The sequence below is a fragment of the Pongo pygmaeus genome, chromosome 9, assembly GCF_028885625.2.
Source record: "Pongo pygmaeus isolate AG05252 chromosome 9, NHGRI_mPonPyg2-v2.0_pri, whole genome shotgun sequence".
Classification (NCBI taxonomy): Eukaryota; Metazoa; Chordata; class Mammalia; order Primates; family Hominidae; genus Pongo; species Pongo pygmaeus.
This window is the reverse complement of record NC_072382.2, coordinates 95189170-95212955: the sequence shown is the minus strand read 5'-3', so window position 1 is coordinate 95212955 and position 23786 is coordinate 95189170. Positions and strand designations below refer to the sequence as shown.

The following is a 23786-nucleotide window of genomic DNA, read 5'->3' as shown; positions in this document are numbered from 1 at the left end:
GAGGCAGGCATAGAGACCCCGATTTACGGTGGGTTGGTCAGAAGTACAGGTCACAACCTGAAGCTTGTGATTGGCATCGGAAGTGGGAGGCAGTCTTGGAGGATTGAACCATTAAACTGCGGGATCTGATGCTATCTCCAAGTAAATAGTGTTAGAATTGAATTAAGTTATAGGACCCCCAGCTGATGTCTGCTGGAGAATTGCTTGGTGTGTGGGAAAAACCCCCATGCATCTGGTCACAGAAGCTTTCTGTGTTATACTGAGTGAATGTAAGAGTAAGAAAAGCACTTTGGGTGAGGTGCAGTGCCTCATGCCTGTAATCCCAGCAATTTGAGAGGCTGAGACAGGCAGATCACTTGAGGCCAGGAGTTTGAGAACAGCCTGGCCACCATGGCGAAACCCTGTCTCTATAAAGAAACAAAACTAAGAAAAAATTTAAAAAGAAAAGCATTTTGATTTTTTCCCCCATCTCTATTAGATGGTGTGAATGTACCTGGTCTCCACGCTTTTTGAATTGTGTCTATCAGCAATACAATTTTGAACTGAAATCCCTAACATAAGAAATGTACACAAAACTACAGAAACTTAAAAGGACGAAATAAAATATACAAATAGATGTTCTAATATTCCCACACCCCTTGGAAGGTCATGTGTACCTGCTGTCCATGCACCCCATTTTGGAGGACACTAATGGAAGAGTAAAGGCAGTGTTTATATCTGTAGTGTGAAGAGGCCCAGGACTGCTTCAGATGATCTCTACACCTGGAATCTGACCTGAAATAAACTCTGATCTGAAATCAGATCTGAAATCTGTAATTAAGAATCTGACTGAATTTATGTTTGACTGCTGGTGGCTTTTAAGCCTTATCCCACCCCTCGTCCCCTTATGCCCTACACCTCTGGCAAGCTAAGAAAGCCTGGGTGCTCGCCAGACATGGTGGCCCATGCCTGTAATCCCAGCACTTTGAGAGGCCGAGGCAGGAAGATGACTTGAGCCCAGCCTAGGCAACATAGTGAGACACCATCTCTTTAAAAAAATAAAGCAAGCCAGCCTGGGTGTTTCCTTCTTTGATACCAGTGGGAAATTCAAACCACATGCAAGAAACATCACTCTGGCCCTACTCCCTAACCACCAAAAAACTCCAAGTCAGTCTCCTTCTCTGTTGTCAAATCCTGCTTAGGAGCTGCCCTGCTTTCCCCAGAAAGCTTCATTATGTGAATAACAACCCTTTCATACTCTGTTGGTGTGTGTGTGGCTTCATCAGTCATTTTTTTTTTTTTTTTGAGACAGGGTCTCACTGTGTTACCCAGGCTACAGTGCAATGGTACAATCATAGCTCACTGTAGCCTCCAACTTCTGGGCTCAAGTGATTCTCGTGCCTCAGCCTCCTGAACAGCTGGGACAACAGGTGTGCACAACCATGCCCAGGTAATTAAAAATTTTTTTTCTTTTTTTGCAGAGATGGGGGTCTCTCTATGTTGCCCAGGCTGGCCTTGAACTCCTGGCCTGAAGTGATCCTCCTACCTTGGCCTCCCTAAGTACTAGGATTACAGGCGTGAGCCACTGAACTTGGCTATCAGTCTGGACATCTGAACCAAATTTTGAATGTGGAATGCATCCTGTCTTAGTGTGGGATGGCCACAAAAAAATAGCATCCTCCTTTACAGTCCATCTACTGCTTTCTTTTCATAGCACTTAATACCACCTGACATATTATATATTTATTGTTTGTCTTCCCCACTAGACAGATCTCCAGCTTTAGTAAAGTGTTTGGTATAATCATCCGAGTGGCTGCTTTGCTAGCACTGTTAAAGGCACTAGTGCTACAGTCGTGAACAAGGCCCTTGCCCGCATGAAGTGTACACTCCAGAGAGAAGGGTAGGTGTTCAATACATATTTGTTAAATGAAAGACTATTATTTTGTCTGGAGGTAAGCTATTACAAACATAATATATCACAAATTAAATTTTTTATTCTTTTTTTGCATCAAAATAGTGCTTAAAATAGGAATTTATACTCACAAGACATAGCTAACATCCAAAGTAGACAATTAAAAAATATTATTTGAAAATTATGTACTTAGTACTAAAGACTTCCTAAATTTGCACATTAGCAAGATTGCCATTAGCACCATTAGAGAGTTGATCTTTGGCTAATGATTATTCAGGAAAATTTCAACCATTACAATCAGTGAGTATAATTTTAATTTCAGCAACGATAGTGGTCATGTTCAGAAACAGCTTCACTTACAAATTAAAGTAAGCTCACTTCAATGTTGCACTCTGATGCTGTTTTTTTACCCCTTCTCTTGCAAATAACCAGTGAAATAAAAATTGCTTCTAACAGGCAATCAAAACAAGGGAGGAATTATGGCTAGCCAACTAGTTGCTAATGTTTGTGTTTTTATTTTTTATTTAAGAAACATTTTAAATAATAGAGATGGGGTCTCACCATGGTGCCCAGGCTGGTCTTAAACTCCTAGGCTCAGGCAATCCTCCCACTCGGCCTCCCAACATGCTGGGATCACAGGCTTCAGCCACCATGCCCAGACTGCTAATGTTTGTGAAAGGCAAATTGTAAATTTCTATGGTTTAACTTCACCAGAAGGGTAAAGGGCTCCCCACCTGCCACCTTGTTCTATAAAAAAGGTATACTCTGATTACTAGAATGGATTTTTAAAATTCAATTCAAAGATTCAATAACTATCAACATTTCTAAACACTGATTTTTCTTTTTCTCTTTTTCAAATGTTTTTTAATGTCCTGCAGGTAATAACACTGATTTTTCTAATACTCAGAAACATCTACTTAGCAGTTGTGATACTAATTTGCAAAATGTAATAATGTTATACAAATATAAGATACTACTAAATACATAGTAGAAATAATTGCATGATTCCTGATATTTATATTCAAGGTATAAACATGACTGATTTTGCTGATACTATAGAATAAAAAAAAAAGCTGCTATGTAAAAAATTAAAGAATATCTCAATTAGATATTTTTGTTCCCAATCTCTTTCAGACAGATCTATGAAATAACATAGAATATATTATCAATATATTCTTTCATATGAAGTGGAAAAAATGGGGTTTAAAGTAGTGAGATAATTTCTATTTTTTGCTTTTTTAAAAAAATAGACAGGGTCTTGCTATGTTGCCCAAGCTGGTCTTAAACTCCTGGGCTCCAGTGTGCCTCCTGCCTCAGCCTCCCAAAGTGCTGGGATTATAGGCATGAGCCATTGTGCCTGGCCTGTGGAATTTCTATTGGTTTTATATCAGTATTAATTAATGAGTCAATCAATTAATTAATCTTAATTATTTCTTTTTCTAAATAAGTATCAGCTGATTTAATCTCGCCCAATTGAATGAGTCTCTTTTGGTTGATCAATGCGATAGAGAAACTCTGCAGGTAAGAAGTATCCAAGATATTCCACTATATCTGGAGTAGTGTCATAATGGTAGTGTCCACCTTCTCCATGATGACTAAAAAAATGAGTGTGCTCCAGTCGCAAATCAAACCCCTAAGATAACAGACAAACAATATGTTAGTACTCAAATTATTGCTTAGAGTTTAAGGGGGAGGGATAACTTTTTATGTTGCAATAGTTTTTATTTTTTAAATAGGTAATACATTCACATGTTCTAAATTCAAAGGGGGCAAAATGATATATTCAGTAAAATGTATCTTCTTCTCTCTTGCCCTTACCACTCGCTCCCCTTCCTAGCAGGTAACCAATGTAAGCAGTTTCTTGTATATCCTTCCATAAATACTAACTTTTATTTTTACTCAAATGTAGTATTTTGTACACACTTTTCTGCATGTAACTTTTTTTCATGTAACAATATAGTTTTGAGATCTTTGTATATGAAATCATAAAAGAGCTTCCTCATTCTTTTATACCTACATGGTATTCTATTGTGTATGTAACTTCTCAACTGACACTTGGATTATTTCTAATACTTTTGCTACTACAACAATACTGTAAACCTTTTAACTAGTAATTTTACACAATTATGCATATATTTAAGTATAAAATCCTAGATATGTAATCACTGGATCAAAAGATACGACCAGGGTAGGCAGAGTAGCTCATGCCTGTAATCCCACCACTTTGGGAGGCTGAGGCGGGCAGATCACTTGAGGTCAGGAGCTCGAGACCAGCCTGGTCAACATGGCAAAACCCTGTCTCTACCGAAAATACAAAAATTAGCAGGGTGTGGTGGTAAGCACCGGTAATCCCAGCTACTCAGGAGGGTGAGGCAGGAGAATCACATGAACCCAGGAGGCGGAGGGTGCAGTGAGCCGAGATTGCATCACTGCACTCCAGCCTGGGCAACAGAGCGAGACTCTGTCACAAAATATAAAAAAAAGAAAAGATATGACCACTATTTTAGTAGGTATTTGCTTTGAATTGGTCTGTAATATTTTTTCTAGTGTATAGTATTATAATATAAAGAACACCAAACAAGATGACAGGAGACCTGAATCCTAGTTGTGACTCTACTATTTGTTTTTTTTTTTTTTGATGGGGGTTATACTGTTACCCAGGCTGGTCTCAAAGTTCTGGGTTCAAGTCAGCCTCCTCAGTAGCTAAGAATACTGGGGCATGTGACCATGCCCAGCTACACCTGCTATTTAATAAAATAATTTTGGGTGTTATTTAAAATGCTTGTGCCTTCATTTTCTCAAAGGTAAAATCTGTTCTGCCTAACTCATATGATAGTGAAGAGCTCCCTTATCTTCCAAAATAATTCTAGAGGCTACCCTCACTCTTAAATAACAACAACACATGGCCGGGCGTGGTGGCTCACGCTTGTAATCCCAACACTTTGGGAGGCAGAGGTGGGTGGATCACCTGAGGTCAGTGGTTTGAGACCAGCCTGACCAACGTGGTGAAACCCCATCTACTAAAAATACAAAAATTAGCCAGGTATGGTGGCGCATGCCTATAATCCCAGCTACCCGGGAGGCTGAGGTAGGAGAATCACTTGAACCCAGGAGGCGGAGGTTGCAGTAAGCTGAGATCGTGCCATTGCACTCTAGCCTGGGCAACAAGAGTGAAACTCTGTCTCAAAACAACAACAACAAACACAAAAGTGCCTAGTTCTCAAAGATTATCCTAAAAATCAAGCATTATCATTGTAGTATAATATAAAAAACAGACACAGACTTACTGGGTCTCTGGAGACAAAAACTGGTAGACAAACCAAAGGAGCTTTCATTTCATAAAAATGCAACCATTTATTCACTTCTTCATCAGAGTTCAAGGGGCAGGAAGAAAATTCTGCAGGCTACAACAAAAGATAATTACATAGGTAAACATACTGAATATTACTAAGAATTAAAAATTTTAAAAATATATTTTATTATTATTTTTTAATTATACTTTGTTCTGGGTTACATGTGCAGAACATGCAGTTTTGTTACATAGGTATACGCGTGCCCTGGTGGTTTGCTGCACCCATCAACCCGTCACCTACATTAGGTATTTCTCCTAATGCTATCCCTTTCCCAGTCCCCCACTCCCCGAAAGGCCCCGGTGTGTGATGTTCCCCTCCCTGTGCCCATGTGTTCCCATTGTTCAACTCCCACTTATGAGTGAGAACATGGGGTGTTTGGTTTTCTGATCTTGTGATAGTTTGCTGAGAATGATGGTTTCCAGCTTCATCCTTGTCCCTGAAAAGGACATAAATTCATCCTTTTTTATGGCTGCATAGTATTCCATGGTGTATATGTACCACATTTTCTTAATCCAGTCATTTGGGTTGGTTCCAAGTCTTTGCTATTGTGAATAGTGCTGCAATAAACATATGTGTGCATGTGTCTTTATCACAGAATGATTTATAATCCTTTGGGTATATGCCCAGTAATGGGATTGCCGGGTCAAATGGTATTTCCAGTTCTAGATCCTTGAGGAATCACCACACTGACTTCCACAATGGTTGAACTAATTTACACTCCCACCAACAGTGTAAAAGCGTTCCTATTTTTCCACAACCTCTCCAGCATCTGTTGTTTCCTGACAGGGTCTGGCTCTGTCCCCCAGGCTGGAGTACAGTGGGATGATCACGGTGGGCCTGGAAAAGGCACCACAAGTTTCCACTCTGGTGTGTGGGATTGGCAGCTGGGCCCCCAGCCTTCAGGCCTTCCCTGGCCTGAAAGTGGGGCCTCACCGGAAACCCGCCCCCTTCTGCCCTGGAACCTGTCTGCCTCCTGCTGCCCATCATGGAATCCAGGCTGTAGGTGCCAAGGGGTGCCTGAAGGTCAGTGTGGAGCTGCTCTCAGCCCCCGCTCAGCTTCCCTTCTATGCTCGTGTCAGTGCCCAAAATCCAGAAGGGGTCGGGACGGCAGGGGGCTGGCTGGTATGTCAGCAGTGCCCTGAGCGTGTGCACACCTGGCTGGGCTGTGACAGCGACAGGGCTCTGCCTGACTTTGCTCCTGGATCGGAGCAGGCGCCGACAGCAGGGAGAAGCCAGGCAGTGGGAGCAGGCATTTCCAAGCCTCTAAGAGCAGTGGGGGCCTTCCTAGACCCTCAAGAATGCAGGAATGCCTGGGTCCGCAGCCACGGTTTGGGCAGCTGCAGCTGTGTGAAGGCAGGGCTCCTGCCTGCTCCGTGGAGCGGGAGACCCAGGTCTGTAGCCGCGGGTTTGAGCTGCTGTAGCTGCGCCTGGGAAGTTAGGGCTCTTGCCTGTTCCCGCTGGGAGAGCACAGGGATGCTAGGGACCACAGCCATGGCTTGGGCAATTGCAGTGGCACCAAGGGAGCTCCAGTGCCAACTCGGAAGGGGCGGGACTCCCACCTGTCTTCAGCTCCAACCCACTCCATAGAGTGTGTAGCCTCAGCCGTGCCTCCCTGCTGCAGCCGCTCCAGAGAGCCTGCCGCTGCCATCATCACTATGTTGACCAGGCTGGTTTTGAATTCCTGGCCTCCAGCGGTCCTCCCACCTGGGCCTCCCAAAGTGCTGGGATTACAGGCATGAGTCACTCTGCAGGCCTTGAATTTATCTTGATCTTAAAAACAAACATATCCAAAATAAAGTTCTAATATATTAACATGGACAAAGACATTATCTTACAATCTGATTTACAATATTATCATTTAAATTTTAAAGTAATACAATCATAGTAAAAAGGATTTGTTTAGAGTGTCTTCAAATGTAGAATTCCCAACACATACTTTACAATCCTAAGATCTGGCCCGGTGCAGTGTCTCACGTCTGTAATCTCAGCACTTTGGGAGGCTGAGGTGGGTGGATCAGCTGAGGTCAGGAGTTCGACACCAGTCTGGCCAATGTGGCAAAACCTGTCTCTACTAAAACTATAAAATGAGCCGGTTGTGATGCTGAATGCCTATAATCCCAGCTACTCAGTAGGCTGAGGCAGGAGAATCCCTTGAATCCGGGAGGTGGAGGTTGCAGTGAGCCAAGATCGTGCCACTACACTCCAGCATGGGCAACAGAGCAAGGATCCGTTTAAAATAAAAAAAAAAAATCCTAAGATCTTAAGTATGTGCACACACACAAACTCCTTCATGCATGTATGCACACACGGGCTCTTACCATAACGTGAGACTTCACTTTTCCCTTCTGAATTATGAAAGTACCTCCCATTCCTATAGGCTTATTTCCATAATGTTTTTCCAGGGTCTGTCTCATACAAGTCACAAAGTTAAGTGGTCCAGTTCTTCTTTTGGCTTTCACCTCAATTACCTATAGAGGGCATAAAGATGCATACCATTGACTATGCTGCAAAATAACTACCAAAGTAAAACATTATATAATTTAATTCTATCAAGCAAATATTCTGTTCTTTGATTACAGCCCCCAGATCTGAGTTGAGACGTTGCAATCCTGTGAATCTTGATCAATCATATATATATGTATACACACACACACGCACACATACTTATCAGTTATATGTAATTTACTAATAAGTCTTAAGCATGCTTTCTTGAACTGAGAAACTGAGAAAGACAAGTTTCTCAGTGTACAGAATCTAGAGACTCTTAACATACGTGTCCAGGCAGTCAAAGATTGAGAATTACCTTTGGTAATTCTTTGGTTAAAGGAATTAACCTTTGGTAAGTGGGGATGACGAGAAAATGATTACATTTTCTCACTTCCCTTAAAATTCTGTACTATATTATCTCCACAACTTGGACGTTAAGTACTTTCACTTCTCAATCTCTTATCTCAAAGTAGCTGAAGAGGCTATCTCTACTTCCAAAACTGGAGAGTCTTCACAAAAGCTAACACTGAAATCATCTTTTTGCGTACTAATAGGAAGTAAATATGAAGTAAGGCATTAGTTTTCCTTACTTTCTTCTTGCTGTAAGTTTTTGCAACCACCATTTCTATCTAGAGCAATGTATGATTCATCAGAAAGGAGCAAATAACCTATTTACTACCTGTAAGTAGGCATTATTTATTTTAGCTGTATGGTTCATGTAGATGACAAAGTCACTCCCCAAATTAATATTCTGTTACCTTTTAGTTCTCAGAAAAAGGTCTTGCTTACTAAGTAGTCTTCTTTTTTTTTTTTTTTTTTTAAGACAGGTCTTGCTGTCACCCAGGTAGGAGTGCAGTGGTGTGATCATAGCTCATTGCAGCCTCAAACACCTGGGCACAAGGGATCCTCCTGCATCAGCCTCCTGAGTAGCTAGGACTATAGGCATGTACCACCACACCTGGCTAATTAAAAAAAAAAATTTTTTTTTTTTTTTGAGACAAGGTCTTGCCATGTTGCCCAGGCTGGTCTGAAACTGCCAGCCTTAAGTGATCTTCCAGCTTTGGCCTCTCAAAGGACTGGAATTATAGGCATTGTGCCAGCCATACTATTCTTTTTTTATTTTTTTATTTTTTTTTGAGACAGAGTCTTGCTTTGTTGCCCAGGCTGGAGTGCAATGGTGTGATCTTGGCTCACTGCAACCTCTGTCTCCCAGGTTCAAGCAATTCTCCTGCCTCAGCCTCCCAAGTAGCTGGGACTACAGGCATGTGCCACCTTCCCTGTCTAATTTTTGTATTTTTAGTAGAGACGAGGTTTCGCCATGTTGGCCAGACTGGTCTCAAACGCTTGACCTCAGGTGATCTACCCGCCTTGGCCTCCCAAAATGCTGGGATTACAGGCGTGAGCCACTGCATCTGGCCTCCAGCCATACTATTCTTAACCTTATAGATGACTTTTGCTCTGCCTGTCATACTCTCTGAACCTTTCATTACTGGGTTATTTAAAGAGCTTTGACTTAGGAAGTTCTAATTTTCTCTTTTTTTTTTTTGAGACAGAGTCTCACTCAGTGGCCCAGACTGGAGTGTAGCAGCGTGATCCTGGCTCACTGCAACCTCTGCCTTCCGAGTCTGAGCGATTCTCTCACCTCAGCCCCCCGAGTAGCTGGGACTACAGGCACACACCACCACACCCTGCTAATTTTTGTATTTTTTGGTACAGATGGGGTTTCACCATGTTGACCAGGCTGGTCTTGAACTCCTGACCTCAAGTTGACCTCAAGTTATCCACCCAGCTTGGCCTCCCAAAGTGGGAAACTAATTTTCTTAGCAAAACCATATTTGTGGCAGTAAAAGTTCACATTTTTAGCTTTCTGAGAACATTTAGGGAATATTGTATTTTTATGGACACAGTCACCTTGCCAGGTTGGCCCTCACTGGCAAAAAGATTAGCCAGTAATGCACACTCAAAATCATGACATTTCTCACTGTATTTCTCCAGTAGGCACCCTCCATCTGCAGGGTTCACATGGGCAAAGTAACTTCCATTTACAGGAGGCTTGTGTTCACTTTCTGTCTGAATAACTGGCATAAACTGAAAAGAAAGTGAGGCAATTAGTCAATCTTTGTATCTCTGCAAAGAGAATATCTTGAATAATGTTACAAAACATTTAATCCTTTTAAGACATTTTAGTTCAAGTCCTAATAAGAGAACATAAAATACATAATATTTAATTTTAGACATAAAAAACTTGCAAAACATTTATAGGCTGGGCGCCGTGGCTCATGCCTATAATCCCAGCACTTTGGGAGGCCAAGAGGGGCGGATCACGAGGTCAAGAGAAGAGATCAAGACCATCCTGGCCAACATGGTGAAACCCTGTCTCTACTAAAAATACAAAAATTAGCTGGGTGTGGTGGCACGCACCTGTAGTCCCAGCTACTCAGGAGGCTGAGGCAAGAGAATTGCTTGAACCTGGGAGGTGGAGGTTGCAGTGAGCCAAGATCACGCCACTGCACTCCAGCATGGCAATAGAGCGAGGCTCCGTCTCAAAAAAAAAAAAAAAAAAAATTTATTGGATGTCTTACGGTGTATCTGTAACTTGTGTTAAATAACTTATTTTGAATTTTATACTTTTTTTCCTAACTTGAACACTAGGCAAATTGTATTAATGTTTCTGCAAAGAACTTGTATGACTACTATTAGTCATATCTGAAGAGGTTATAAGAGAATGAGCAGACTGAAGTCTTGTATTCATGAGATTCAAAGAAACAGTAATATTTTCACATGGTAATAATATATACTAGTAATAACTATTAACTTTTATAAATAACCATCATAGTATTGTGATAGTTTCCTACTATTTGATCTGGAAGAAGGAGTTGACTAGATCACTAATATTCCATTCATCTTCTAATCCAAAGCTGCCTGCATACCCAAAGCAAAGATTTATAGAGAAGCTCGGAATCCTGTAAGAATATAAATATTTTATAATCCAGAACCTTCAACAGAATACCACAGAACCCTGCATTTATCTAAGGCTGAAGCTATGACCTAAGAAAATCTAAAACTATAAGTTAGTACTCCATTACAGTTAGTCCAGTTGGAGTGTGTGCTATAGCAGAAATCTATATCAAGTAGTATCAAACCTGCAGAGAGATTTACAATTCACTCAAAAAGTAGGATTTTTGGCACTAAAAGCAAAAAGACAAACCAAATGTCACATCAATAAAGTAAAATAATTTTCTTATATATGCTGACCTCAGAATTGAACCCGAGAGTCTGAAATGGACCTGCTCCTGCTCCAAGAATAAAAGCTCCAGGCAGCTTGATTTCTTTTGCAATTTTATTCAGATCATAAACCTATAGAAGCGGAAAAAATATTATTTAAGTCACAACTTGTACAAAGTCCCTGGTTTATCTTTTATTACTGATCCATTAGCACTTCCTTGCCAATTGATCAACAGGTCTTCTAATAATAAACACCGTAATCAACCCAACTTCTACAATCTTCATGTGAATACGCACAGTAAAAGTACTTACTTTTTTTTGGTTTACAAGAGGCAATAAGTAAGGCACACCTCCTACTTCTGCAATTCTAGTTTTCCCACAGATGCCTAAGAAAAAACCAAAAAACGAAAACACAAGCCATCTTAAAAATAGGCAAACATCTAATTTAATAATAAAATGCCAACAGTATATAACTTCTCCATTCTCATAAAGTTTTACAAATAACAGGGACTGGAAGACACAGTGGCTAGAACCCCTGTCCTATTTTAAGTACCTGTGTCTCTAATATCATCATAACCAAGCATGGCTTATATAGTTGGTGGCATAAAGGCAATACAAGGCAAGGGCAAGGGTTAGAACTGGGGCCAAAGTTTGGATTAGGTAAGGTTTCTAGAATGTCTTTGACGCCTTATTTCTTTAAAAAAAATCTATTTTGGGGTGGTTTTCCTTTTTTTTTTGGCTAAAATTGTTTTTTGTTTTTTAATTTAAAATATTTTGCTCTGATACAATGTAAATTCTTAGATGGTGGCTCACGCCTGCAATCCCAGCACTTCGGGAGGCTGAGGCGGGTGGATCACTTAAGGTCAGGAGTTTGAGACCAGCCTAGCCAATATGACGAAATCCCATCTCTCCTAAAAATAAAAAATTAGCTAGGTGTAGTGGTGTGCACCTGTAGTCCTAGCTACCTGGGAGGCTGAGGCAGGAGAATCGCTTGAACCCGGGAGGTGGAGGTGGCAGTGGGCCAAGATCAAACCGCTGTACTCCAGCCTGAGCAACAGAGTGAGATCCTATCTTAAAAAACAAAACAAGCTGGGCATGGTGGCTCACACCTGTAATCCCATAACTTTGGGAGGCTGAGGCGGGTGGATCACCTGAAGTCAGGAGTTCGAGACCAGCCTGGCCAACATGGTGAATCTCTACTAAAAATAGAAAAATTAGCTGGGCATGGTGGCGGGAGCCTATAATCCCAGCTACTAAGGAGGCTGGGGCAGAAGGATTGCTTGAACCTGGCGGGGACAGAGGTTGCAGTGAGCCAAGATTGTGCCACTGTACTCCAGCCTGGGCAACAGAGCAAGACTCTGTCTCAAAATTTAACAAAACATCACGAGGTCAGGAGATCGCAACCATCTTGGCTAACACGGTGAAACCCCATCTTTACCAAAAATACAAAAAATTAGCCGGGCATGGTGGTGGGAGCCTGTAGTCCCAGCTACTCGGGAGGCTGAGGCAGGAGAATGGCGTGAACCCGGGAGGTGGAGCTTGCAGTGAGCCGAGATCGCGCCACTGCACTCCAGCCTGGGCGACAGAGCGAGACTCCGTCTCAAAAAAAAAAAACCCAGAGAGATCTAGGTGAGATGTACAAATTTCAAAGTTATATTCAGGTAGTAATTAAAACCGTAAGAGTGGATTTAAAAAATACCCAGATAGATTACTAGAAATAAGAAGAGGCTAAGGAAAGAATTCTGGAAAAGATCAATATTTAGGAGACTATTAGAAAGAAAAAGGAACCAGGAAAATGTGGAAGAAAAGAGGAAGGAAAGGCACGAAGGAAGAACAGGTGAAACAAGGATAGAGGAGATAGAACCTAGGGGAGAATGTCAGGCAGCAATGGCCAAGCAGGATGAAATATGTAGAGAGGTTAAATAGTACTATTAAACATTTTAAGGTCACTGGTGATCTTAGCAAGACCAGTTCATGCAGAAAATGTCTAACACGCCACTGCACCCAGCTAATTTTTGTACTTTTAGTAGAGATTGGGTTTCACCATGTTGGCCAGTTTGGTCTTTAACTCCTATGTTTATGAAAGATCATACATACACATATTAGATGCATATCTGGCTTCTAGTATTGCAATTTAAAGACTCACAAATTACTGACCAGAAAACACTTCTTCCAAGCATAACTCTGCATGACAAAATTAAGACTAACCATTTTGGCTGGGCATGGTGGCTCACACCTGTAATCCCAGCGCTTTGGGAGGCCGAGGCGGGCACATCACTTGAGATTGGGAGTTCGAGACCAGCCTGGCCAACATGATGAAACCCCATCTCTACTAAAAATACAAAAATTAGCCAGGTGTCGTGGTGCACACCTGTAATCCTAGCTACTTGGGAGGGTGAGGTATGAGAATCGCTTGAACCCGGGAGGCAGAGATTGCAGTGAGCTGAGATTGTGCCACTGTACTCCACACTCCAGCCTGGGCGACAGAGCGAGATTCCATCTCACACACACACACACACACACACACACACACAAAACAAAAAAAGATTAACCATTTTTCCTTCTTTCTTGTACTCTTCTGTTTCCTGACCTTTATTTAATTTTAGTTAATTACTTAATTAGCAGGGGAGATACATTACACTCATATTTTTTTAAAAAATCAAGGCCGGGCATGGTGGCTCACGCCTGTAATCTCAGCACTTTGGAAGGCCGAGGTGGGCAGATCACAAGGTCAGGAGATCGAGACCATCCTGGCTAACACGGTGAAACCCCGTCTCTACTAAAAATACAAAAAATTAGCCAGGCGTGGTGGCACGTGCCTGTAGTCTCAACTACTCAGGAGGCTGAGGCAGGAGAATCGCTTGAACCTGGGAGGCAGAGGTTGCAGTGAGCTGAGATCGTGCCAATGAACTCCAGCCTGGTGACAGAGTGAGACTCTGTCTCAAAAAAAAAAACAAAAAACTATAAAAAAGTATTATGCTAAATGCTTTGAAGAAGCTAAAAGAAATTGCCATATGGTACACAAGCCTTCTAGAATTTACAGCTCTACTTAAAATCAAAGATTGTTTAAGCTGGAAAGGCCCCCAAAAAACATTCAATTCAAATCCCCCCATGCTAATGTTATCTCAAAGTCAGTTTTGTTTTAAGACAGAACTAGAGTCCAGAATTTCTATGGCAAACTCCTTTTTAGCAAAGATGTTAATTACATAATAAAAAGAACACTTTGAGTGTTTATCCTCAAATTCCTCATCATAATATGGTATAACGGGAGGGGGTTAGACTTTGGAAACAGACTTGCATTTGAATCCTGGTTATGGTTTACACTGAGCTTATCTAGTCTCTCTTGTTTTCAGTTTTCTCATCTATAAACAAGGGCTACTACTCACCTTGTGGTGTTATTGTAAAAACTGAAACATCAAATAAGTATCTGTCACACTGACAAATTATTTTATTCTTCTAATACCAATTTCCCTTCCTTCTCACTTCAAACAATGGATGCTCACTTGGCAAATTTGTTGAAGGATTAGTTTTAACAGATCATTCAAATACAAGGCTTTTAGGATCCCTTCTGGTCTTGAATAAATAAAATCATAACAATTAAAATCAGTTTCCATTAACAGTCTGAGCAATTAAAAGCAAAACTCTCGTGTGATACAAAGAATTCCAACCTATTGGATATCTATTCTATAATCTGTGAAGGTTACATAAGTGAATAAAACACAATCCTTTTCCACAAGAGTAGGAAATGAAATTTAACCAATATCAGAAGAGTGAGCACAGAAATTTGGCACAATTTAGCCTAAATGTTGTGACAATATCCTTTATTTGTAGATAATTTAAGATGTCCTTAAAAATAATTCTAGTTTCAAAAAAAGATTATGACTAAAAAACAAAAGCTAATTGCAAAAATTGCTTACCTTTTACAGGAAAGGTAAAGGGTTCCTTAGTCAAATCAGGGCAATCAACTACAGAGACCTGGACATCAGCAAAGTTATCTTTTAACCCCTTCTGCATAACTAATAAAGACAAGGAATAAGATTATTTAACATTAGGTAAAAACTTGGCTACCACATATCAAAAGTGCCCTCAACACACTCCCAATCTCAACTTGTATAATAAAAAAGAAGGGGGAAATGGTCTTATTAATGAATATAATTAGACATTAGACATAATCACAAGGTACAATGTAGACTAAGATATATAAATACTTCCTCTACAGTGATTTTCAACTGTTGAAGATAAACAGCCTGCACTTGTGTAAGGGTGAGGATTACCTTCTTTTTTGAGAGAAGATTCCAAAAACCAACTGAAATGCAAACATTTAAACTTTTTAAAAAGTAAGCAATCACACGTAACAACTTCAGTGAAGGTAACAGACAACATGTTGAACAAAGCAGCCAAACACAAAAGACTACATACAATATTACTTCACCTTATGCGTCCCAGAAACAGGCAATGGATCAAGGCTGACTGAGAAGGTGTGCAAAGGAGCCTTCTGGGATGTTGGAAATATTTTACATTTTGATCTGGATAGTAGTTACATAGGTGTAACTATTGTTAACATTCATCAAGCTGTACACTCAAGATTAGTGTACTTTACTGTAGATAGTTATACCTCAATAACAATGTAAGAAAGCATAGGTGTCTCAAAGTTATTAATGTAAGACCAATGTATTTCCCTCTCTCTTTCTCTTTTATATGTAGAGACCAGGTCTTGCTATATTGCCCAGGCTGGTCTCGAACTCCTGGGCTCATGTGATCTTCCTGCCTTGGGTCCCCCAAAGTGCTGGGATTACAATGAGCCATCACACCTAGCCTCAACGGTTTTTTTTTTTTTTTTTTTTTTTTTTTGAGACAGAGTCTCACTCTGATAGCCTTACCTACCCTGTCGCCCAGACTGGAGTGCAGTGGTGTGCAGCATGATCTTGGCTCACTCAGCCTTGATCTCCAGGCTCAAGTAATCCTCCCACCTGAAACTCCCCAGTAGCTGGGACTACAGGTGGGTGCCACCATGCTTGGCTAATTTTTGTATTTTTTGTAAAAATGGGGTTTTGGCTTGTTGCCCAGGTGGCTCTCAAACTCCTGGGCTTAAGAGATCTGCTCACCTTGGCCTCCCAAAATGCTGGAATTATAGGCATGAGCTACTGCATCAGCCTATGTACTTTTAAGGATCAAAAGTTCTTACAAAATGTCTTTTTTTTTTTTTGAGATGGAGTCTCAACCTGTCGCCCAGGCTGGAGTGCAATGGCGCAATCTTGGCTTACTGCAACCTCTGCTTCCCAGGTTCACGCCATTGTCCTGCCTCAACCTCCCGAGTAGCTGGGGTTACAGGCACCCGCCACCACACCCAGCTATTTTTTCTATTTTTAGTAGAGACGGGGTTTTACCATGTTGGCCAGGCTGGTCTTGAACTCCTGACCTCCTGATCCGCCCACCTCAGCCTCCCAAAGTGCTGGGATTACAGGCATGAGCCACCGCACCTGGCCAATTCCTTTCTTTTTTTTTTTTTTTGAGACTGAGTCTCACGTTGTTGCCCAGGTCGAAGTACAGTGGCGCGACCTTGGCTCAATGTAACTTCTGCCTCCCAGGTTCAAGTGATTCTTGTGGCTCAGACTCCTGAATAGCGGGAATTACTGGCACACACCACCACACTCAGCTAATTTTTGTAATTTTAGTAGAGACGGGGTTTTGCCATGTTGGCCAGGCTGGTCTTGAATTCCTGACCTCAAGTGATCTGTCCACCTTGGCCTCCTAAAGTACTGAGATTACAGGCATGAGCCACTGTGCCAGGCCATAAAATTTCTACTTTTTCTGAATATATCCTGCACATATAGAAGGAAAATAGAAACAAACACAAAAGTGAAAACAGGTTCTAGAAAAGCAATCAAAGAAAAAATCTGGCCAAGCGTGGTGGCTCATGCCTATAATGCCAACACTTTGGGCGGCCGAGGCAGGAGGATCGAGTGAACCCAGGAGTTCAAGAGCATCCTGGGCAATAGAGCAAGATCCTATGTCTACAAAAAGAAAAAATTCCTAACTGCCCTGTCATATTAGGGAAGACAGACTGATGAAAAAGAAATACAGGCCAAACAATACAGATTGTTTGCTAGCTACCATTCAATTAGGGGAAAAAGAAAAGATCATAAGAGGAAAGTTACAACAAAGCAAAAATGAGTCTATTTCTTAACTTCAGTCTTATCAGGATGACAAATGAACTACCAGAATATCACATTTTGAGAAACGAGCGAAGGTTCTATAGTTACCATTAGAACAGAACCTAGAGGTTGTCAAATAAAGGTTAGTATTCCGACAGACTTTACAGTTTTGGATAACAACTATTCCTGGCTTCATTTCTGTATTCATTTTTGTTTTTCTTTTTTTGACTATCTTCCCTCCTAATTTATCTTGGGAAACTGCCTTAAATCAAAGCAAGTTCACTGGCAGTCTGTCATTATTAGTGGTGGGGGGGAATTATATTGGGAATATGATTAACATACAACAGTAGAGTATACATTTAAAGAACAACGTGAGTGAAAAAAGTTAAAGCAAAATTGTGCAACTCTTTGGGCATCACACATGCTTAAGTCTTGGATTACTAATCATTTACATCTTGTAAAGTTGGTATCATCAATAATCTATAAGTGAAAGAAAAAAGAATTTATAAATTATAATTTTAGTTTTTTTAGACGGACAGAATTTGGACTTTCTCAATAAAAATGGGACAGAACAGATACTGAAATGGAAAATGAATTCTGTACCAAAAGTATTATTTTGATAAGTAAGATATAGATATAGATAAGTAGTAAAATATAGATAGATCTTAGAATCTTTTTAAAAGAATTTTCTCTTGGGATAATTTTTAAAAATCCAAAGTTAATATTGTTTTTACCTCCAGCAAGCTCTTCAAGACTTGGTACATGAAAAGAAAACTCAGCACAAGCCATTTTCTTTCTTCTTTAGGTGTGAGGTTGGACAAATAGAGCTACTCTTGGTTAATTATCACAAGAGTCCACAGCGCATCAAGTATTAACAGCTTCTGTTCTGGAAATGAATATTTAGCATTCAAACATATAAACAGAACAAAAGGGCATTTAGGTTTCTATCTTCATAAAAAGGCAAAGACAGCTTCCAGCATTTAATATTCCAAGTGAGAAACAGACAAGTGGCCTTTTAATACTTACACTTTATTTTATTGTAATTTAAAATTTAAAACTAATTTTTTAATAGAAACAAGGTGTTACTATGTTGCCCAGGCTGGTCTTGAATTCCTGGCCTCAAGCGATCCTCCCACCTCTGCCTCCCAAAATTCTGGGATTACAAGTGTGAGCCACTGCTCCCAGCCGATTCATTTTTTAAAAAAATATCATATAGCTGGAGTGAACATCCAGTTTTCTAATGGTTGGTCTAAGGACTATAGGTCTTGAAGCAAAAGGTACTTATTAGGGGTTTATGGATAAGTGTTTAAACGGTTGTAGATAACAGTACATATAGGATTTGTATAGTACATATAGGATCTCAAGTATTTCTGTAATAGATATGTGTGTTTTTTATTCTATATTTCACATATAGGCCAAAAATTAAATGAGTTCCTTAGACTATCATTTTTTCAAAATAAAATTTAAATTACAAAAAGAAATGGAAAGTTTTATGGAATGATTAGCCTTTGAAATTCAAATTTTTATTTTCATTTACAAATGAACATACTCTCTTGGTAAATAGATTTATTGTTCAATTCTGATAATCTATCCAATTATAATTTGATATTTAAATATATGCTTTTCTATCATTGCAACTAAAAAATAAAATATATGCCAAATATACTTTGTAACAAATAAGTGCACATACACAGAGATTAGTATCTTACCTTAAGTGTTCAGTGATGAAGTATGCAACCAGAGAGAGATAAAATGAAGGCAGGGAAAAATATAAGTAATATGAGGTAGATAGGTATCCTACTCCAGGCCAATCACAACAGGGAACACAGACAAGACTCTTAAGGGTGTTTCTAAGAGTACTGCAGGAGTTCTTGTTAAAACTGTTAATAGAACACTTCATTAATCTGAGTGGCCTCTGCCCTTAACATGCCTATTTAGCAAGTGGAAAGGTGATCCTCAGCCATTTGAAATATTCTTCCAAATTTTTTTTTCTAATTTTCCAAAGATTCACAGGTTGCTTAGAAACTGGGTTTCTAGTTCTGGTACTTTCCAACAACATATCCTCTATAACCATTCTATTGCAAACATTTAGGATGTTACATTTACTTTAGTACTTTATCAAATACCAGCTTTTATTGTTCTTGATTTAATACATGTAATCTAATCTCCCAAATATATATAACTGTTTATTAAGGGTCCCAAATTTTTGAGACAGAGTCTCGCTCTGTCACCCAGGCTGGAGTGCAATGGCACGATCTCGGCTCACTGCAACCTCTGCCTCCCAGGTTCAAGAAATTCTCCTGTCTCAGCCTCCCCAGTAGCTGGGATTACAGGCATGTGCCATCACGCCCGGCTAATTTTTTGTATTTTAGTAGAGACAGGGTTTCACCATGTTGCCCAGGTTGGTCTCAAACTCCTGAGCTCAAGCAATCCACTTGCCTCAGCCTCCCAAAGTGCTAGGATTACAGGCGTGAGCCACTGCACCCGGCCCCCAAATCTTATATAATCATACTTAAATTATTATAAACATAGTTTTGTGTGGGGAAAAGAGAGATCAGACTGTTACTGTGTCTATGTGGAAAAGGAAGACAAAAGAAACTCCATTTTGATCTGCACAAAGAAAAATTGTTTTGCTTTGAGATGCTGTTAATCTGTAACTTTAGCCCCAAACCCTGTGCTCACAGAAACATGTGCTGTATTGAATCAAGGTTTAAGGGATTTAGGGCTGTGCAGGATGTGCCTTTTTAACAATGTTTGCAGACAGTATGCTTGGTAAAAGTCATCACCATTCTCCATTCTCTATTAACCAGGGACACGATGCACTGCGGAAAGCTGCAGGGACCTCAGCCCAAGAAAGCGTGGGTATTGTCCAAGATTTCCCCCCACTGAGACAGCCTGAGATAAGGCCTCGTGGGAAGGGAAAGACCTAACTGTCCCCCAGCCTGACACCCATAAAGGGTCTGTGCTGAGAAGGATTAGTAAAAGAGGAAGGTCTTTGTTTCCCGCATATCCCTGGGAACCGAATGTCTCCGTGTAAAGCTGACTATACGTTCTATTCTGAGATAGGAGAAAATCACCCTGTGGCTGGAGGGGAGATATGCTGGCAGCAATACCGCTCTGTTACTTTTTGCTACACTGAGATGTTTGGGTAAAGAGAAACATAAATCTAGCCTACTTACACATCCGGGCACAGTACCTTCCCTTGAACTTATTTATGACGCAGATTCCTTTACTCACGTTTTCCTGCTGACCTCCCCACCATCACCCTGTTCTCCCGCCGCACTCCCCTTGCCGAGATAGTGAAAATAGTAATCAATAAATACTGAGGGAACTCAGAGACCAGTGCCGGTGCAGGTCCTTGCATACTGAGTGTGCCCGTCCTCTGGGCCCACTGTTCTTTCTCTATACTTTGTGTCTTATTTCTTTCCTCAGTCTCTCTTCCCACCTGATGAGAAATATCCACAGGTGTGAAGGGGCAGGCCCCCTTCAGTTTTGGGTTGAATAATTTATAATTGTTCAGGAATGAGACAGTTTAACTTTTTCTTTTAAATAATTTCAGATTGACAGATATTACATACAAATAATTCCTGTATATTCTTCACCCAGATTTCCCAAATGTTAACATTTTATCACATTCTTTATCAAGCAAACATTGGGTACTAACTTATTTATGAACACGTCAAAATCTGCACAACGAATAGTATATTCATTTATAATGATAATAAAAGCACTTTAGATATTTTTGCTGGCAGCAGGAATAAGAACACAAGTTAAAATGCAAATGTAATCTTAATTTTATTCCCTTTATTATCTCTTTAGTAAAAAGTTAGGTCAGTTGTTTCCGTTTATTTATGTCCCTACCAAAGTAGAAACAAAGTCCAATCTTGGGAGGATGTAGCTTGAATAACTGGTTTAGAAATGTACTTATTAGGGGTACTTATTAGGGATTAGTGGATAAGTGTTTAAATGGTTGTGGATAACAGTGCATATAGGACTCTCAAGTATTTCTATAACAGATACTTGTGCTTTCTACTCTATATTTGACATTTAGACAAAAAATCAAATGAGTTCCTTAGACTATCACTTTTTCATAATAAAATTTAAATTATGAAGGCCCGTCCAATCCTAAAATGATGTGAACTTCAGGCAGGCTGATGGCACAGCAGGCAGTGTGGTAGCATGTGTATGTGAGTGTTTATGTGTGTGTTGGAGGTGGGGAGAGGGTTAGAGTTGGAGCTGAGAAAGGAGTTAGGTTCTCACATAAACTCCAGGAATACAGCCTTGGGGCAGATGGAGGCAAACAATATTTTCCTGCCTAATTGGTGGGAGTCGATGGCCCAGAAATAGGGTCTAGAAGGGAAACGGAGCTGCAGAGGTTAACACCTGGAGGAGTAGACCAACTATCCCAACTAAACTGGTTACCATTTGAGTGCACACTATATACCAGACACCGTTAGACACTGTGCAGACATTCTCTCAAAACTTTTCACAACCATGACAGGTTGTAAGACAGGCTGTGGGTCTTCAGGTGTCGCGGGCATCCCCCAGACACAGCCACAGGGCCTGCATGGAGTTCGCTCCTGCAGGCGACCAAAAGCGCTCGCTCCGACTCCAGCATCTGCTCATCCCCATCCCCACGCGCCCTCCCATAAAGGATGGAACGCAGCAGGCCTGGGTGACTAGAGTTCGTGGCTTCCGGCACTCCAGTTCCCGCCTCATTCACTCGCGCGCCCCCTCCCGCGAGGAGTTGAGAGCCGCGGGCTAAGTAAGTGAGGCACCGCAGCCGCAAGACCCACGAAGGGGTCAGAGAAATATCCTGCTTCAACTGCACTCCAGCCTGGGTGGCAGAGCAAGACTCTGTCTCTATAAAACAAACAAAGAAATACCAAATGTGGCCGGGCGCGGTGATTCACGCCTGTACTCCCAGCACTTTGGGAGGCCGAGGCAGACGGATCACTTGAGGTCAGGAGTTCAAGACCTGCCTGGCCAACATGGTGAAACCTGGTCTCTACTAAAAGTACAAAAATTAGCCGGGTGTGGTGGCGGGCGTGTGTAGTCCCAGCTACTTGGGAAGCTAAGGTGGGTGGATCTCTTGAGCCCGGGAGGTGGGGGTTGCAGTAAGCTGAGATCATCGGGCCACACTGCACTCCAGCCTGGGCGACAGAGCAAGACTCTGTCTCAAAAAAAAAAAGAAAAAATACAAAATGAAATGTGAAATTTCAGTGATTCTGCATTAGGAGTTAAATGTTCCTTCCCTTTAATAGCACTTTTCCCCTTCTTTTTGAACAAGGGACGCTGCATTTTCATTTTGCATTGAGCCTCACAAATTACACAGCTAGGCTTGCTGCTGAATACGGCAGTGAGGGACATGCCATACCAGTCCTGGAGCTTAGTCATTGCCCAGACCCTGTGGATCAAATGCAGTGGGCTGCCTAAAGGATCGGACTTTTTATCCCCGGAATCGTCCAATCTATGGAGCAAAGCAGGTAAAGAGACCGGATTACTTTTAAGGCCCGTTCAATCCTAAAATGATGTGAACTATAAAATAAGACTAGACAGCTTTACTGGTTTTTGTGGTTTATCATATGAAAACAGAATTTTGAAAGTGGAAAAATCAAACCAGTTCATTCCTTTTTAAAATTACTTTGGGAGGCCGGGTGCGGTGGCTCACGCCTGTAATCCCAGCACTTTGGGAGGCCGAGGCGGACGGATCACCTGAGGTCGGGAGTTCGAGACCAGCCTGACCAACATGGAGAAACCCCGCCTCTACTAAAAATGCAAAAATTAGCTGGGCATGGTGGCGCACGCCTGTAATCTCAGCTACTGGGGAGACTGAGGCAGGAGAATCGCTTGAACCCGGGAAGCAGACGTTGCGGTGAGCCAAGATCGCACCATTGCACTCCAGCCTGGGCAACAAGAGTGAAACTCGGTCTCAAAAAAAAGAAAATTACTTTGGGAGAAAAAAACCCCACCAAAACTAAACTAGTTTACACTGTTTAATCTTAACCCAGGAACCGGTCAAGGAACTAATGGTGTGGGGCAGGGGGGATGTGGGAGGAAACTTAGGAAAAAGAAATCCTCCACAGGTCTCACTTGTGACATGTTAGCCAACTCCTGGGAGGCAGAAAGGGTGAGCTTACGAAACAGGTGCAAAAGTGGGGAGGAGACCTGGGCGTGCTATGGAATAACACTGGCGTCCAGCACAAAGGTTACACACTTCGAGTCATGGTCAAAGGATGAGCCTTCTCCAATATTTTAACACGCAAGGGTTTTTGAAGGCAGAAGTAGACAAAGGATGACAAAACACTCAAGCACACATCCCACCCGTCACCCTCGCCACACACCCAGGACCAGGTTTAGAAAGCCAGGCGACAGCTCAGCAAACGCGAGACCACTGGAAACGAACCGGGCTGAGAGGCTTGTTTCCTCACAGTTCTCATCCACTCACAAGTGACCGCACGTTTTGTTTTTGTTATTTGCCGAAATGTTCTTGGCTATTCCACTCACCTAATCGCTCACGGTAGCAAAACACCAGAGTCCGGATCTTCGCCTAGGCCAACCCCGCCTCCTCAGAATACGCGAGCTAGAGCTCCGCCCACGTTAATCGGTCCACCCTGCGCGGCGAGAAAAATGGCGCCCCCGCGTCGCGTCTCCTCCCACCGCTCGCCTTCTTCC

General features: G+C 41.4%; 1 protein-coding gene across 18 annotated transcripts in view; it reads right to left on the bottom strand.

The window, feature by feature from the left end:
• Positions 1 to 23784, bottom strand: part of C9H11orf54 (chromosome 9 C11orf54 homolog) — a 34372-nt gene extending 10588 nt beyond the window's left edge. For 4 of the 18 annotated variants that reach the window (XR_010127620.1, XM_054439325.2, XM_054439327.2 and 1 more), the window contains exons 1-8: positions 23619 to 23745; positions 17846 to 17997; positions 14874 to 14972; positions 11269 to 11342; positions 10987 to 11088; positions 9643 to 9819; positions 7563 to 7712; positions 5179 to 5295 (exon numbers count right to left, since the gene is read on the bottom strand). Coding sequence is in view for 17 of the 18 variants with exons in the window: in XM_054439325.2 (XP_054295300.2) it covers positions 5179 to 5295; positions 7563 to 7712; positions 9643 to 9819; positions 10987 to 11088; positions 11269 to 11342; positions 14874 to 14972; positions 17846 to 17900 (774 nt within the window). In the remaining variant the exon portion in view is untranslated. Of the gene's footprint in view, positions 1 to 1953; positions 3525 to 5178; positions 5296 to 7562; positions 7713 to 9642; positions 9820 to 10986; positions 11089 to 11268; positions 11343 to 14873; positions 14973 to 17845; positions 17998 to 23618 lie in introns of those variants that run through there. The other 14 variants (XM_054439328.2, XM_054439329.2, XM_054439326.2 and 11 more) reach the window with 14 other exon arrangements.
• Between the last annotated feature and the right edge of the window lie 2 nt (positions 23785 to 23786).